At 56.2% G+C, this 13,879-nt stretch overlaps 1 protein-coding gene across 1 annotated transcript; it reads left to right on the top strand.

Annotated features, from left to right (window-relative positions):
- The first annotated feature begins 2,892 nt into the window (after window positions 1-2,892).
- SBK2 (SH3 domain binding kinase family member 2) lies at window positions 2,893-6,453 on the top strand. Its single transcript, XM_060085059.1, has 3 exons — window positions 2,893-3,145; window positions 5,198-5,400; window positions 5,863-6,453. Exons 1-3 carry the CDS (start codon window positions 2,893-2,895, stop codon window positions 6,451-6,453), a joined length of 1,047 nt encoding a protein of 348 aa, XP_059941042.1.
- Window positions 6,454-13,879: the final 7,426 nt, after the last annotated feature.

Here is a 13,879-nt window from a genome sequence, read left to right on the forward strand (position 1 = left end):
GCCCCAGCTCCTCCTCCCTCAGACCCATGGGTCCAGGCCCCCTCCTCCCTCAGACCCAGGGGTCCAGGCCCCCTCCTCCCTCAGACTCAGGGGTCCAGACCGCTCCCCCCTCAAGGACCCTTCCTCTCTCTTCTGTCCTGAACGTGTCTTCTTGAAGGAAGGTGCTGTTTCCCCTGTAGATCCATTTCTGCACGGTGGGGACATGTTGGGTGCTTATGGACTTGTGATGTGGTCACTCCTCTCCGTTAAGACCTTAGGTGACTCCCGCTGGCCTTGGCACCAAATCTGGGCTTTCCATATCCAACGCCATGGAAACCTCGCCTTCCATCTCTTCCACTTCCCTGGGCTCTGGGGGACATTAAGGGAGGCACTCATCCTTTCTGGACCTAAATCGACACACAGACAGGCACACACACACCCTCTCTTGCCTGCAGACGTTTGGAACCCCTGTGTTCTCCCCCGAGAATGCCTTCTTCCCAACTCCAGGCCTCCAGAAAGTAGACCCCGCCCCGGGGGCCTCTCCGGCTCCTCCGAAACTTGTAGCCCAGCGATCTGCGCCTCCACCTTTTCCATCTCCCCTCGCAGGCTGCCCAGGATGGACTTGGTCTTGTTCACCTGTACATCCTCTCGGGCTCTGCTCTCACCTGGTGAGCCTCCTGCACCAGCTCCCTGAGAGCACGAGCACCGTGGCGTGTGCTGCTCCCGTCCACGCTGAGGGCCACGGCTGGTTTGCAGGGGTCTTGTGTTCACCCGGGCCGGCCTGATGCCACCCCCATCCCAGCACACAGACCCCTGACTTGTGAAGCTTCCCCCCTGCAGGGCAGGGGCTGCGAGGAGGATCCGATGCCGCATGCCCCGCACCCAGCACGGTCATGGGGACCTGCTTCTTTCTGGGGAATCTGTCCTATGTGCTTTCTAGATTTAAAAACGTGAGTTCACTCCACACAACGGGGTGTCCTGGATAGGACCCTGGGGCAGGTAAAGGTTGTTGGTGGACATGGGAAGCGTCTAGCATTTGACTGATGGTTACTGTCTTCATTTGGAAAAATGCACCGATGGCTGGGTGAGGGATTCACCTGGCAGGGAGCTAGGCGAGGCGACATGGGAGCTCAAAGCAGCTGTCCTGTACATCTAAAAATGATTCTGAAATAAAAATTAAATTTATAAAGAATCAAGTGAGTTCACATTGATCATCTCGATCTAAACCTGAGGGGGTGGGTGCAACCCTCCAGGACCCCGCCCCTGCCTCCTCCTCCAGCCCTGGGAGTCCCTGCCTGCTCCCCGCCCCCGCCCCGCCCCTTTGAAGTCTGCAGACTCATAACTGGGACTCCCCTCCCTTCCTCCCCTCCCCTCAGGGCCTTCACTTCCCAGTTGCTGCACCACCTGCTCCCCCTCTGCTCTGTGTCTGAGGTCATTTCTCACTGCATCGTTCTGGAATCTTGTTGTCTCATCCTTTCCCCACACAGGACCCCATGTCTCCTCCCCCGGACGCCCCTTACCAAACACTTGTGTCGGACCTGTCAGTGGGGCACTGATGGGGCAGCTGGCTGGAGTCAAGGCAGGGGCAAGCTGGAGAAATGATTCATCCTCTACAGGGGACCAGGACTCCTGGTCTGAGGGGGGAAGGGCTGGGGGCCCGGACCCCTGGGTCTAAGGGGGGAGGGGCTGGGGGTCTGGACCCCTGGATCTGAGGGGGAGGGGCTGGGGGTCCGGACCCCTGGGTCTGAGGGGGGAGGGGCTGAGGGTCCGGACCCCTGGGTCTGAGGGGGGAGGGGCTGGGGGTCTGGACCCCTGGGTCTGAGGGGGGAGGGGCTGGGGGTCTGGACCCCTGGGTCTGAGGGAGGAGGGGATGGGGTCTGGTCTGAAGTGACTTCCCGGCCTGGGACATCTGTCTGGCCAGAGCCAGTTCTGGGAGACAACGCACGATGTCGCTCTCCCCTTGAGGTTGAAGGGGCGAGGCCTGGGCGGGGCTACGACCCCCTAGGTGGGGGCGGGGTCTTGCTGCAGGGCAGGCCTCTGCTGGGGGCTGGGCACTGACCACAGCGGGCAGCCGAAGGGTCAGGCAAGCCTTGGAGAAGGTGAGGTCCGGAGGTTGGAGCCCGGGTCAGGAGGAGGCAAGGGTCAGACCGCCTGAGGTGGGCCTGCGGGTGAAGCTGTGCAGGTGGTCAGAGTCGTGGGTTCTTTGGGGGATCAGGGGCTAATTACAGACCTTGAGACTGTAGAGTGGTTGAGTGTCACGGACACAGAATCTTGGGGGCGTCCCAAGATGTGTGAGTTATATAAGGTCCTGGCAGAGGGGTCAGCTGGGTGTCTGGACCCCTGGGTCTGAGGAAGGAGGACCTGGGGGCCTGGACCCCTGGGTGTGAGGGAGGAGGGGCTGGGGCTATTGAGTTGGACCCCAGACCACTTAAGGGCTTGATGATCATTCCCGAGTGCTTGCTCCCACCCAAGACGCAGGCGTCCCCCAGGCCCTGGTGTGAGCCACCCGCCCTCCACAGGCCCTGGGGGCAGAGAGCACCTGTTTGCTCTTAGGAGGCTGAGGCTGCTCACCCACCCCCAGGGCCCAAGTCTGTTTGCTTTGGAAACAGGTGGGGGGGTGTCTCGAGTTATCTGGTTCATCTTTCATCCTCAGGCCATCAGGTGGCGCAGGGATGTGGGGGTGGGGTGAGGGACATCTGTGGCCTCAGGCTTGACCTCACCCCAACCCGCGACTGGTCTCCCCACTCCCAAGACGCCTCTAATAAGAAGGGAAAACGAGTCACGATGGCCTGAGTCAATCAGCTTCCACCCTCCTCCTCAGATCCAGGAGTCCAGGTCCCCAGACCCTCCTCCCTTGGCCCCTGGTCTGGCAGGACCTAAGTCCTGGTCACCCTCTCTTCTGCCCTTGCAGAGATGCCTGGGAAGCCATCAGAGGAGAAACAGGTGGAGATGGGGGCTGCGGAGAACGGTGCTGGGGAGGACCTGGGGGGCCTCACGGCAGAGGAGCTACGGCAGGGCCAGGAAGCAGCCCGGGCACTGGAGGACATGATGGCGCTGAGCGCCCAGACCCTGGTCCGGGCCGAGGTGGATGAGCTCTACCAGCATGTGCGTCCCCTGGGCCAGGGCCGCTTTGGCCGGGTCCTGCTGGTCACCCACCGTCAGAAAGGTACAAAGGCCTGGGGACAGAGGCGGGGGGCAGTGGTGTGGGCCCAGGCAGAAGCTAGCCAAGGCTGGGGAGTCTGTGGACCTCACTCAAGTCCGGCCTCTGCCCCTCCCAGGCTGTGTGTTCTCAGTAACTCCCCCACCCTCTCCGAACCTCAGCCTCCGCCTTTGAAAACATGGCTGACGATTCCTTCTCTGAAAGAACCGTGATTCCCTGAGGACATGTCAGTAGCTCTAGTTGCTGGGGACGGTGGGGAGGAAGACAGAGCCCCCTCTCATGGCCCTCACATGTGGCCGGCTTGGTGGTCATCGTGGGAGTGACGCAGGGCCATGCTGTCTGCCAGGCACTTAGAAGGCCAGCACACGGTGGTTGTGCAATAAGTGCTCCCCAACCCCAATCTGGTCGTCACCTTCCAAGGAGACTGGAGGGCTCAGCCCTGTCCAGGGGGCTGCTGGGCCCCCAAGGAGGAGTCTGAGCCAGCCCGGCCTTCAGGGAGCTCCCAGCACGAATGGGGAGAGGGTGTGTTAGTTTCCTGTGATTGTCATAACAAAGTACCACAGACTAGGAGGGGCTCACAGTTCTGGAGGCGGGAGTCTGAGATCAAGGTGCCAGCACGGTTGGTTTCTCCTGAGGCCTCTCTCCTCGGCGTGCAGACGGCCACCTTCTCCCTGTGTCCTCACACCGTCTCCCCTGTGTGCATGTCTGTGTCCAAGTCTCCTCTTCTTATAAGGACACCAGTCATACTGGACTAAGGACCACCCCAATGATCTCATTTTACCTCTTTCAAGACCCTCTCTCCAGGGAATTCCCTGGCGGTCCAGTGGTTAGGATTCTGCGCCTTCACTGCCGCGGGCCTGGGTTCAGTCCCTGGATGGGGAACTAAGATCCCGCAAGCCGTGGGGCGCAGCCAAATACAGGCATATTCTGTGATACTGCAGGGTGAGAACTTTAACATGTGAATTTCACAGTGGGGAGTCGGGGGGGAGGGACACAAGTCAGCCCATAACAGAGAAAGATGCAAAAAGGTGCAGACCTGGGTCATCACAGAACTTGGAGGCCATAATGGGGAACAGAGGGTTTGTAAGGGGGCCTCATCCAGGTCCTCAGAATCGAAGGCAGCTTGTGCTGGATGGTGGGAATTCAGGGCATTGTCCATAAACAGAAGAGGTACTGCTGCACCCAGCTGGGGAGGGGGAGGGGAATGGTTAGCGTTTTAGGTAAGGACGTGACCCTCCCCCATCACACACAGCCTCTTGGGCAAGGTTGGGCCCTGGCAGCTGGTGACTCAAAAATTGAAGAAACCATATGCTATTTGTCTTTCTCTGACTTACCTCACTCAGTACGACAATCTCTAGGTCCATCCATGTTGCTGCACATGGCACGATTTCATTCTTTTTTATGGCTTGAGGAATACTCCATTCTGTGTTTAGCCATTCATCTGTCTATGGGCATTTAGGTTGCTTCCATGTCTTGGCTATTGTAAATAGTTCACTATGAACATTGGGGCGCATGTGTCTGAATGGAGTCTTTTCCAAATATATGCCCAGGAGTAGGATTGCAGGATCACATGATAACTCTGTTTTCAGTTTTTTAAGGACCGTAACGGAAAAGAAAAAAACAAAAATTGAAGAAACCAGAGTTTCTGCCTTCTGGAAAGTTGTTTCCACGTGTGGCAAAACTCACAGTAATTCCTTACTGGGCTCTAATACCCAGCTCAGGGTGTCCTTTCCCCAGCTGCCTCAAACATGGCTTTTTGGCATATGGGTTTGCTAGAACGAGGGGCCCAATAAAATTATTGGAGGTTCTGAGTTCGGTTTTCATGGTACCATTCTACCTGCTCCAAGACAGCAAAGTAGGAACTCACTAAATACTATTATCATTATTATTATCATTACCACTAGTGTTGTTTCAGTGGCCACGCTGTTTTAGGGCAGGCTTGGCAGGGGGCAGGCGGTGGAGGGGGTGAGGGCGGCATACGGGAGAGAGTCCAGGCTGAGGGGCAGGAGGGCTGGCCCTAGGCTCGTGCCCCTCTCACCCCTGTCCCTGCTCCATCAGGCACAACCTTGGCCCTGAAGCAGCTCCCAAAGGCCTCCACCACCCTCCGAGGCTTCCTGTATGAGTTCTGTGTGGGCCTCTCCCTGGGATCGCACTCGGCCATCGTGGCGGCCTACGGCATTGGCGTGGAGTCAGTCGACTCCTACAGCTTCCTGACCGAGCCTGTCCTGCATGGGGACCTCATCGCCTTCATCCAGCCCAAGGTGGGTCAGCCTCCCATGGCTCAGGGGGTCCCACATGGACAGCCCTACCCAACCTGGGCCCCAGGAATCACACTAACTGCATCGTGACTCAGGTAGCCCTGCAGAGGCCCCACTGGGCCCGCAGGTCTTGTGGAATTGTGAGGCCTCTAAGGAGTTCACAGCCGCCACAGAATCAACACTGCACCCTACTGAGGTTCACCAGGGCCCATGGGGCTCACACCAGGCCTCATGGGGCTCACACCAGGCCTCAAGGGGCTCACACCAGGCCTCATGGGGCTCACACCAGGGCCCACGGGGCTCACACCAGGGCCAACGGGGCTCACACCAGGCCTCACCGGAGCCACCCTCTTTGGGGCCCTCCATCCCCTGGGCCTGCTCCCCGGGGCCAAGGACAAGGGCTACAGCACCGTTCCCTTCTGGCTGGCAGGCAGGGTGGTGGACCCTGACACCTGTCACCCACAGGTGGGCCTCCTGCAGCCAGCAGCCCAGCGCTGTGCGGCCCAGCTGGCCTCAGCCCTGGAGCACATTCACTCCCGCGGCCTGGTGTACCGGGACCTCAAGCCGGAGAATGTGCTGGTGTGTGACCCAGCCTGCCGGTGGGTCAAGCTGACCGACTTCGGCCACACACGGCCCCGCGGGACCCTGCTGCGCCTGGTGGGGCCGCCCATACCCTACACGGCCCCGGAGCTCTGCGGCCCCCCGCCCCTCCCCGAGGGCCTGCCCATCCAGCCCGCCCTGGACGCTTGGGCACTGGGCGTCCTGCTCTTCTGCCTTCTCACTGGCTACTTCCCCTGGGACCAGCCCCTGGTGGAGGCCGACCCCTTCTATGAGGACTACGTCATCTGGCAGGCCTCAGGCCAGCCCCAGGCCCGTCCTCAGCCCTGGCTTGGCCTGACGCCCGTGGCGGACGCTCTCCTGTGGGGGCTGCTGGACCCTCACCCCCGAAGGAGGAGCCCTGTGAGCTCCATCCGGGACTACCTGGGGCGGCCCTGGAGGCAGCGGGAGGGGGAGGCTGAGGAGGTGCCCCAGGGGGACAAGGGGGAGCCAGAGTGAGAAGCGCGGGGCCAGCCCGGGCCCAGTCCGGCCTGGGGAGGCTCCGGAAGGCAACCCCAGCCCCCATCCTGAGGTCTCCTCCGCATTCATGGGTGGCGGCTGGCTGCTCTGCTGTCTGTTGGTCTCTGTCTCATGATTTTCCCCTTTCTGTCCTTACTTCCCAGGCGGGGCGTCTGTCTGCTGCCTTGGTCCGGGGGAAGGGGGTCTCCGAGAGCACCCCGTGTCTGTCCACACCTGCCCCGTCTTCCCCGGGCCTTGGCACCCGCTGCTCCCTTTGCCTGCGGTGCTCTTGGTGCTTTCCTGCACCTCCTGCCAAGCTGTCTCAGCCAGGCCGCCCCTCACCTCCGGCGGGACGCTACAGCAGCCCCCCAGCCTGCACTCCCAGCCCCCTGCTCTCGCTCCGCTCCCCTTTCCTCTGTGACACTCACTCCCTTCCAGCCGTACCATTTATTTATTCGTAGTGCTTATTCTGTGTGTCCGGCTGGAACGTGGGCTCCCGGGGGCCCAGGATCTCAGCCTGTCCAGCTCTCTGATGGATGCCACGTAGAAGGGGTGATCCTGCCCCGTGTAGGTGGTCCACAGATGCTGATTCAGTGAACGGGCCCCCTGGTTCTGCACAGCCTCCCTCCGGGTATGCCTGTCTTCCTGCCCTTGTCTGTTCTGTCCTGCTGGGCCCACACCCTCTTGATAATGTGCTTTGTCTTCTCTGTCACCCCAACCGCTCTCTGCAAATAAAGTCCATCTGGCACGTAGGTCCCCCGTGACGCTGTCGGTCTGGCAGTGTGGGAAAGGCCGGCGTGTGTGTGCCTGTGTGGAGGAGAGACAGAGACAGGGAGAAAGGGAGAGACAGACAGAGGCAGAAGGAATGGCAGACAGCGGTCCCACCGGGGGCTCCTGCGAGGTGCTGGCTCCGCGTGTGAGTTTGTGGTGTGCCTGGGAGTAAGTGTGTCAGCACTGTTTGCACCTACTCTGCACACATATGTGTAAGGAGAGCGATGAGCCACCAGAGCTGGAAAGTGTTCAGCTGTCCTCAGGTGGGGAGGAACTTGAGTGTGTATTTCTGGGTATTTGTGTGTCCATGAGTGTCTGAGCCCACGTGTGTGTGTAAATAATGGTGTGTGTTTGTGTGTGTGAGAGAGAGAGAGACATGAGGGTTTGAATGTGTCTCACCCTATGCAGACGACATGAGTGCGTGGGTTTTGTGTGTCTACAAGCATCTGAGCCCCCGTGTGCTCATGAGGGGAGAGAATGGAAGTCTGCATGCATCTCAGTGTGCAGTGAGATGTCTGCGTGTCTGTGAGACCTTGCGCCTGTATGTGGTATGTGGTGCGTGTGTGTGTGTGCGTGTGTGTGTGTAGCAGGGGGAAGACAAGTCACAGGCGCGGCTGCCAGTCACCAGCTGGGCCCTCCTCTCCTTCACACCCACCCACCCCCGCCACCCGTCTCCCTGGCCCCTTCTTGGCAGCCACCCTGTTTACAAACACTCTCTCTTCCTCTCTGTGCCCTCCTTGGCCGCCCGCCTAGAGAATGGCTACAACTCAGGGCTAGATCATGTGTCACCCTCTCCCTGGCCCTGCACCCCCCAGGGCCCCTGCTGTGGCCACCAAGGTGTTGTCTGGAGGGAAGGGGTGTGGTGGAGGCAGCCTGTGTGGAGTGACCCCAAGTATCCTTTCAACTAAGTTCAGTCCAGAGACGTGGGGACATGGACCCCTGTCCCGGGCAATCCAGGTGAGCTTCCTGGAGTAAGGGGAGAATAATAAGATGGTGGGTGCAGAAGGGGGAGCATGAGCAGGACCTCCTGCCACCTCACCCGTGAATCTGAAATAACGCAAGCAATTAGGCCAAGAATGAGTCCCCAAAAAGCTGGAGGTGGCTGGGGGGTGGGGTGGGGCTGAGGGGCGGGGAAGTGGAGAGGAGCAGGGTCTGGGTGGGGGGCACAGAGTGTGCTAATTGGTAGCATCAGCTGGGGATTAACTGGGAGGTGATAATGACCCAGTGATGGGCCCCCGCAGGAGGGCTGGAGGAAGAGACAGGAGTGGATGGGATTGTGCTAATTTAGCGTTAACTTAATTACAGGACACATAATACTAATCTAATACTTTACTCGAATGAAGCCGCTTACCCCTCAAGCAGCTCCCAGCAGGTGGCACGTCCTGAACACGCTGGACACAGGTGGTCCAGAGCAGCCGAGGTACCTGCCTGAGGTCACACAGAAGGTTGGGCAGAGGGAGGATTCAAATCCAGGCCAGCTCTTCAACTGTCCAAGGTCCATGCTCTTTCTTACTTACTTACTTACTTATTTATTTCTTGGCCGCGCTGTACGGCATGTGAGATCTTCGTTCCCCGACCAGGGATCGAACCTGCACCCCCTGCATTGGAAGTGCAGAGTCTTAACTGCTGAACCGCCAGGGAAGTCCCAAGGTCCATGCTCTTAAATTGTAGGAGTGTCCTGTGGCCGTCAGGACCTGGGGGAGGAGTCTTGATGGGACTGGGGGCCTGAGCACACGTGTGTGAGCGTGGATGTGAGTGTGACAGAGTAAGGATGAGTGTGAGTACGTGGCTGTGTGTTGCTGAGGTGGCCGCCCCTCCCTTGGAGGAGATGCGAGTTGGGACACCTACATGGAAAGGAAGGTCGAAAAGCTTTCGGACCCAGGCAAGGGCCGTAGTGGAAAGACAGTAACATGTGCTGATGAGGAGGTGGAGAAGTTGGAGCCCTCCTATGGGGCTGGTGGAATGTAAAAGATGGGGCAGTTGCTTTGGAAGACTGCCTGGCAGTTCCTCAAAATGTTAATTAACTATGGAGCTACGATATGGCCCAGCAATTCTGCTCCTAGGTAAATGCCCATGAGAAATAAAAACATGCCTCCACACAAATGTTCACGGCAACGTTGCTCACAATAGCGAGAGTAGAAACAACCCAAATGTCAAGCCACTAACAAAGGGATAAAAGAAATGTGGTCTAGGGAATTCCCTGGCGGTCCAGTGGTTAGGACTCCACGCTTTCACTGCTGAGGGCCCAGGTTCAATCCCTGGTTGGGGAACTAAGATTTCATAAGCCGCATGGTGCAGAAAAAGAAGAAAGAGATGTGGTCTATCCATCCAGTGGAGTATTACTCAGCCATAAAAAGGAAGGAAACACTGACACATGCTACATCATGGACAAACCTCAAAAACACAGAGCCGGTCACAGAAGATGACCTACTGTAGGATTCCGTGTACCCACAGAGGAAGAAAGATTAGTGATTGCCAGGGGAAATGGGGAGTGACTGACTACTCAGGGGTACAGGCTTGCTTTTTAGGGGTGGCGATAGTGGTGGAAAAGCTCTAAAATTAGATTGTGCTAAATGTTGCACAATTCTCTGAATATATTAAAAATCATTGAATTGTACATTAAAAAAGGGTGAATTTTGGATGGACCTAGAGATGATCATACTAAGTGAAGTCAGAGAAAGACAAATATCATATGATATCACATACGTGGAATCTAAAAAAATGATAAAATGAACTTATTTACGAAACAGAAATACACTCAGACTCAGAAAACAAACTTATGATTACCAAAGGGGAAAGGGGGAGGGAGGGATAAATTAGGAGTTTGGGGTTATAATAGACACACCACTATATATAAAATAGATAACCAACAAGGTCCTACTGTATAGCACAGTGAACTATACTCAGTATCTTGTAACAACCTATAATTGAAAAGTATCTAAAAAAGAATATATATGTATATATATATATTCTAAGAAAGAATAGATATATGTATAACTGAATCACTTTGCTGTACACCTGAAATTAACACACTGTAAATCAACCATATTTCAATAAAATTTTTAGAACGGTGAAATTGGCATGTAAATTTCATCTCAATGAGGCTGCTTAAAAGAAAAAAACCAAAACAGGCATTTCCACGGTTCTCATGCTGTGACCTTGATTAGATTCCTTTCCTTCTCTGAGCCTCTGAGTTCACATTAAAAAGAAAATGAAAAAGGAAAAATCCTGCCCTTTTTCTAATAGTGCTGAATTCAGGACCCACTCATCACAAAGGACCCGTTCACGTCTCTCTCCATTTTACAGACGAGATTTTCGAGGCCCCTACTTTCCAAAGACCCTAAAGTCAAACGGTGGCAGAATCTGATTCCAAAGCCTTTGGTCTTGACTCCCCACTCACCCCCCACCCCACAAAGTGCACCTGGGCCCGTGATCACCAAGGAAGTTCTGTCTACACCTCAGCTGGGGAACCCCAAGTATACAAGCAGGACCAGTTACAAAATCTGTAGGTGTCCAGTACAAAATGAAAACGTGGGACTTCCCTGGTGGTTCAGTGGCTAAGACTCCGTGCTCCCAATGCAGGGGGCCCGGGTTGGATCCCTGGTCAAGGAACTAGATCCTGCATGCCACAACCAAGAGTCCACATGCTGCAATGAAGATACCGCGTGCTGTGACTAAGACCTGGCACAGCCAAATAAATAAATAAATATTTTTAAAAAGAAAACGTGGGGTTTCTTGTTAAAAAAAAAAAACTTTTGGGCTTCCCTGGTGGTGCAGTGGTTGAGAGTCCGCCTGCCGATGCCGGGGATGTGGGCTCGTGCCCCGGTCTGGGAGGATCTCGCAGCCCGCGGAGCGGCTGGGCCCGTGAGCCATGGCCGCTGGGCCTGCGCGTCCGGAGCCTGTGCTCCGCAACGGGAGAGGCCACAGCAGTGAGAGGCCCGCGTACCGCAAAAATATAAATAAATAAAAAAGCTTTTTCCCTCCATGCCCACCCCCACCTTTGCTACTGAATATCATGCTCCCTGGGCACCAGGATAATCACTGGTAGACCCTCAAAGCGGTAGGGGGTCATGGAGCCTGCCTGAGGCTGGACAGCCAGGGGTCTGGCCACCAGAACCTATAGGGGACGTGGGGCTTTGCATGAGCCCCCGCTCCCAGTGCCCAGAGAATGCTTCCTTGTCCCATCGACCTCAAAACACAGAATCATCCATTGCAAACACAAAATCAAAAATCATGATGCACAGGACTTCCCTGGTGGTCCAGTGGTTCCAATGCAGGGGGCCCGGGTTTGATCCCTGGTTAGGGTACTAGGTCCCACATGCCACACAGTGTGGCCTAAAAAACCCAAGAAAACGAAAAAAATCACAACGCGTGTCAGATCGACTAACGGCCGCAGAACGTTAAAGCTGTGGGGCTGCAACCAACCCACACCCTCCCTGCAGGAAAGCGTTCACCTGGGACCCAGAAGGGCGCCAGCCTTGTAGGGCCTCAGAGACACTGCTCTCTGCATGAGTTCATTTTTAGTTCTGCTCAAGTACAGACATGCAAATGACTTGGGCAGCACCCCCACATCACCAGCACCCCACCCTGCACCCCAACCCCTGACCTTGTTAAAACGCAGATTCTGATCCGGTGGGTCTGGGTGGCACCCGAAATTCTGCTTTTCTAACCAGCTCCCGGGGGCGGCCGATGCTTCTGGTCCATGGGTCACACTTTGAGGTGCAAGGAATTGTGAGAACACGAGTTTAGAGTATTGATCCCACATTCCAGCTAAACTCTTATTAATGCTAAACATTTGTCCGCTTGATTCTCTGCGGTTTTCTATGTGGTCAGTCACATCGCCTGTGGGAAATGACAGATCTGTGCCTCCCTCTCCACCCTTTGTCTGATTAAGGATGTTCCCTCTGCTCCTACTTTGCGAAGAGTGTGTGTGTGTGCCTGTTTGTAAACCATGAATGGGTGTTAATTTTGTCAAATGTTTTCTCTGCATCAAGCTTGCTAGGCCTCTGCGGCTACTGTTTTGGGCTTGTTGCAAGCTGGCAGGCACAGGATCAGGCTCAGATGTCCTGTGGGAGGTGTCCAGGGTCAGGGCCAGCAGTAGGTGGGGGTTGGCCTCCTATCCTGGCCATGGGCCCTGAGGCCAGATGTTTCGGCTTAGCTGCCTGGCCAAGCAGGGATAGAGTGACCGGATAATTAAGCACCCGCTTCTTTAGGGCTGACAGGAGGTGGCAGGGGGTGGAGGGACCTCGGGCCCGAGTGCCCAGTAGCTCCCCCAACCCTGGCTTGCAGAGGGGTGCCAGGAGCCTGAACCCCCAGTGGGGCCCTCTGGGGTGACCTGGAGTAGGGGTGCACCTGCTCCCACCTGCGAACGAAAAAGGGGACCTCTTGCTTCCAAGTTGGGGTGCCATCCTTGAAGCCCCGACTAGCTGGGACAGCAAGAGGAATGTATGCAGAGGCCCTCCCCAGGTTACTAGTCAGCAGTTATTTAAGTCTTAGGGCTTAATGAGACCCGGGGAACAGGATTCGCAGTGTGCTCCTTCATCTGTTGGCAGGGGCAGACAGTTCGTCTATCAAGACCCTCGGACAATATCCTTCCCCGCCCCCAGCAGGTAACTGGACCCTGCTGGCCTTTGCAGGACTGCGGGGGCAGCAGCTCCATGACCTTCCAGGACCTCTGAGCCAGGCTCCAGTCTGGGGAGAGGTGGGGAGGAGGGAATGGTTCCCTGCCTGAGGCTGCAGGAGCCAGAATACAAGTTGGGGGGTCTTCCAAGACAGCCCCCACTTTACAAGCTGAGGCTGAGAGAGGAGGGGGCCCACCTAAGGACACTCAGCGGGAGGCCGTCGTGGAAGCCTAACCTGGAACCCCAGGCCAAGTCTGACACCGAGGAATTTGCATTGTGTTATTCTGAGTCCCCGCAGCTCCTCTCTGTGGACTGAGGCAAGGGGTTGCCCTCTCTGAGCTTCAATGCCCTTTCTGAAACAGGGGCCAAGTTCCTCCCTCCAAGGGCTATAGTGAGGGTGGGATGTAGTGTATTAAGAGCCCACATTGTGTCGGGCACAGAGAAGCACGGTTAGGAGCCGTCATGGTCACTCTTGTTAACTGAGCACGTGTGCTAAGCTCTGTCCTCACCTGCACTAGTTCACCTAATCCTCACAACCACCCCAGGAGGCAGGCACGACCACTATCCCCATTGTACAGGTGGAAAAACTGAGGCTGGAGAAAGGAAATTAACTGCTAGAGTCCCAGAGCCAGGACGCAGCCTTGAATCCAGGCTAATCTGATTTGGGCACGTAATTTCTTCTGAGCAAGGGCCCTGGGTCAGACAGGCCTGGGTACCAATCATGACTCTACTACGTGCTCCCTGAGTGACCTGGGGAACACAAACAAAGGTCTCTGTGCCTCACTGCCCTGATCTGTAAAATGGGGATAAATACAATAATACCTATCACATATTGAGCACTTATCAAGAGCCAGGCCCTGTGCTAAGCACTCTCACGTAGGTATTAATCTATCAGTTAATCTTCACAGTGGCCCCTGAGGTGCGTACTATTACTATTTTCCCTTTTAGAGATGGGGAAACTCAGACCAAGAAGATAAGTAACTGGCTCAGGGTCATGCCCTCAAGGGCTCAAACTCAGGCATTTAGGGTCCAAA

The sequence above is a fragment of the Mesoplodon densirostris genome, chromosome 19, assembly GCF_025265405.1.
Source record: "Mesoplodon densirostris isolate mMesDen1 chromosome 19, mMesDen1 primary haplotype, whole genome shotgun sequence".
NCBI lineage: Eukaryota > Metazoa > Chordata > Mammalia > Artiodactyla > Ziphiidae > Mesoplodon > Mesoplodon densirostris.

Coding starts and splice junctions, on each gene's coding strand:
- SBK2 (XM_060085059.1), top strand. CDS start 2,893: ATGCCTGGGAAGCCATCAGAGGAGAAACAGGTGGAGATGGGGGCTGCG. Junction 3,146..5,197: donor GGTCACCCACCGTCAGAAAG/GTACAAAGGCCT, acceptor CTGCTCCATCAG/GCACAACCTTGGCCCTGAAG. Junction 5,401..5,862: donor TCGCCTTCATCCAGCCCAAG/GTGGGTCAGCCT, acceptor TGTCACCCACAG/GTGGGCCTCCTGCAGCCAGC.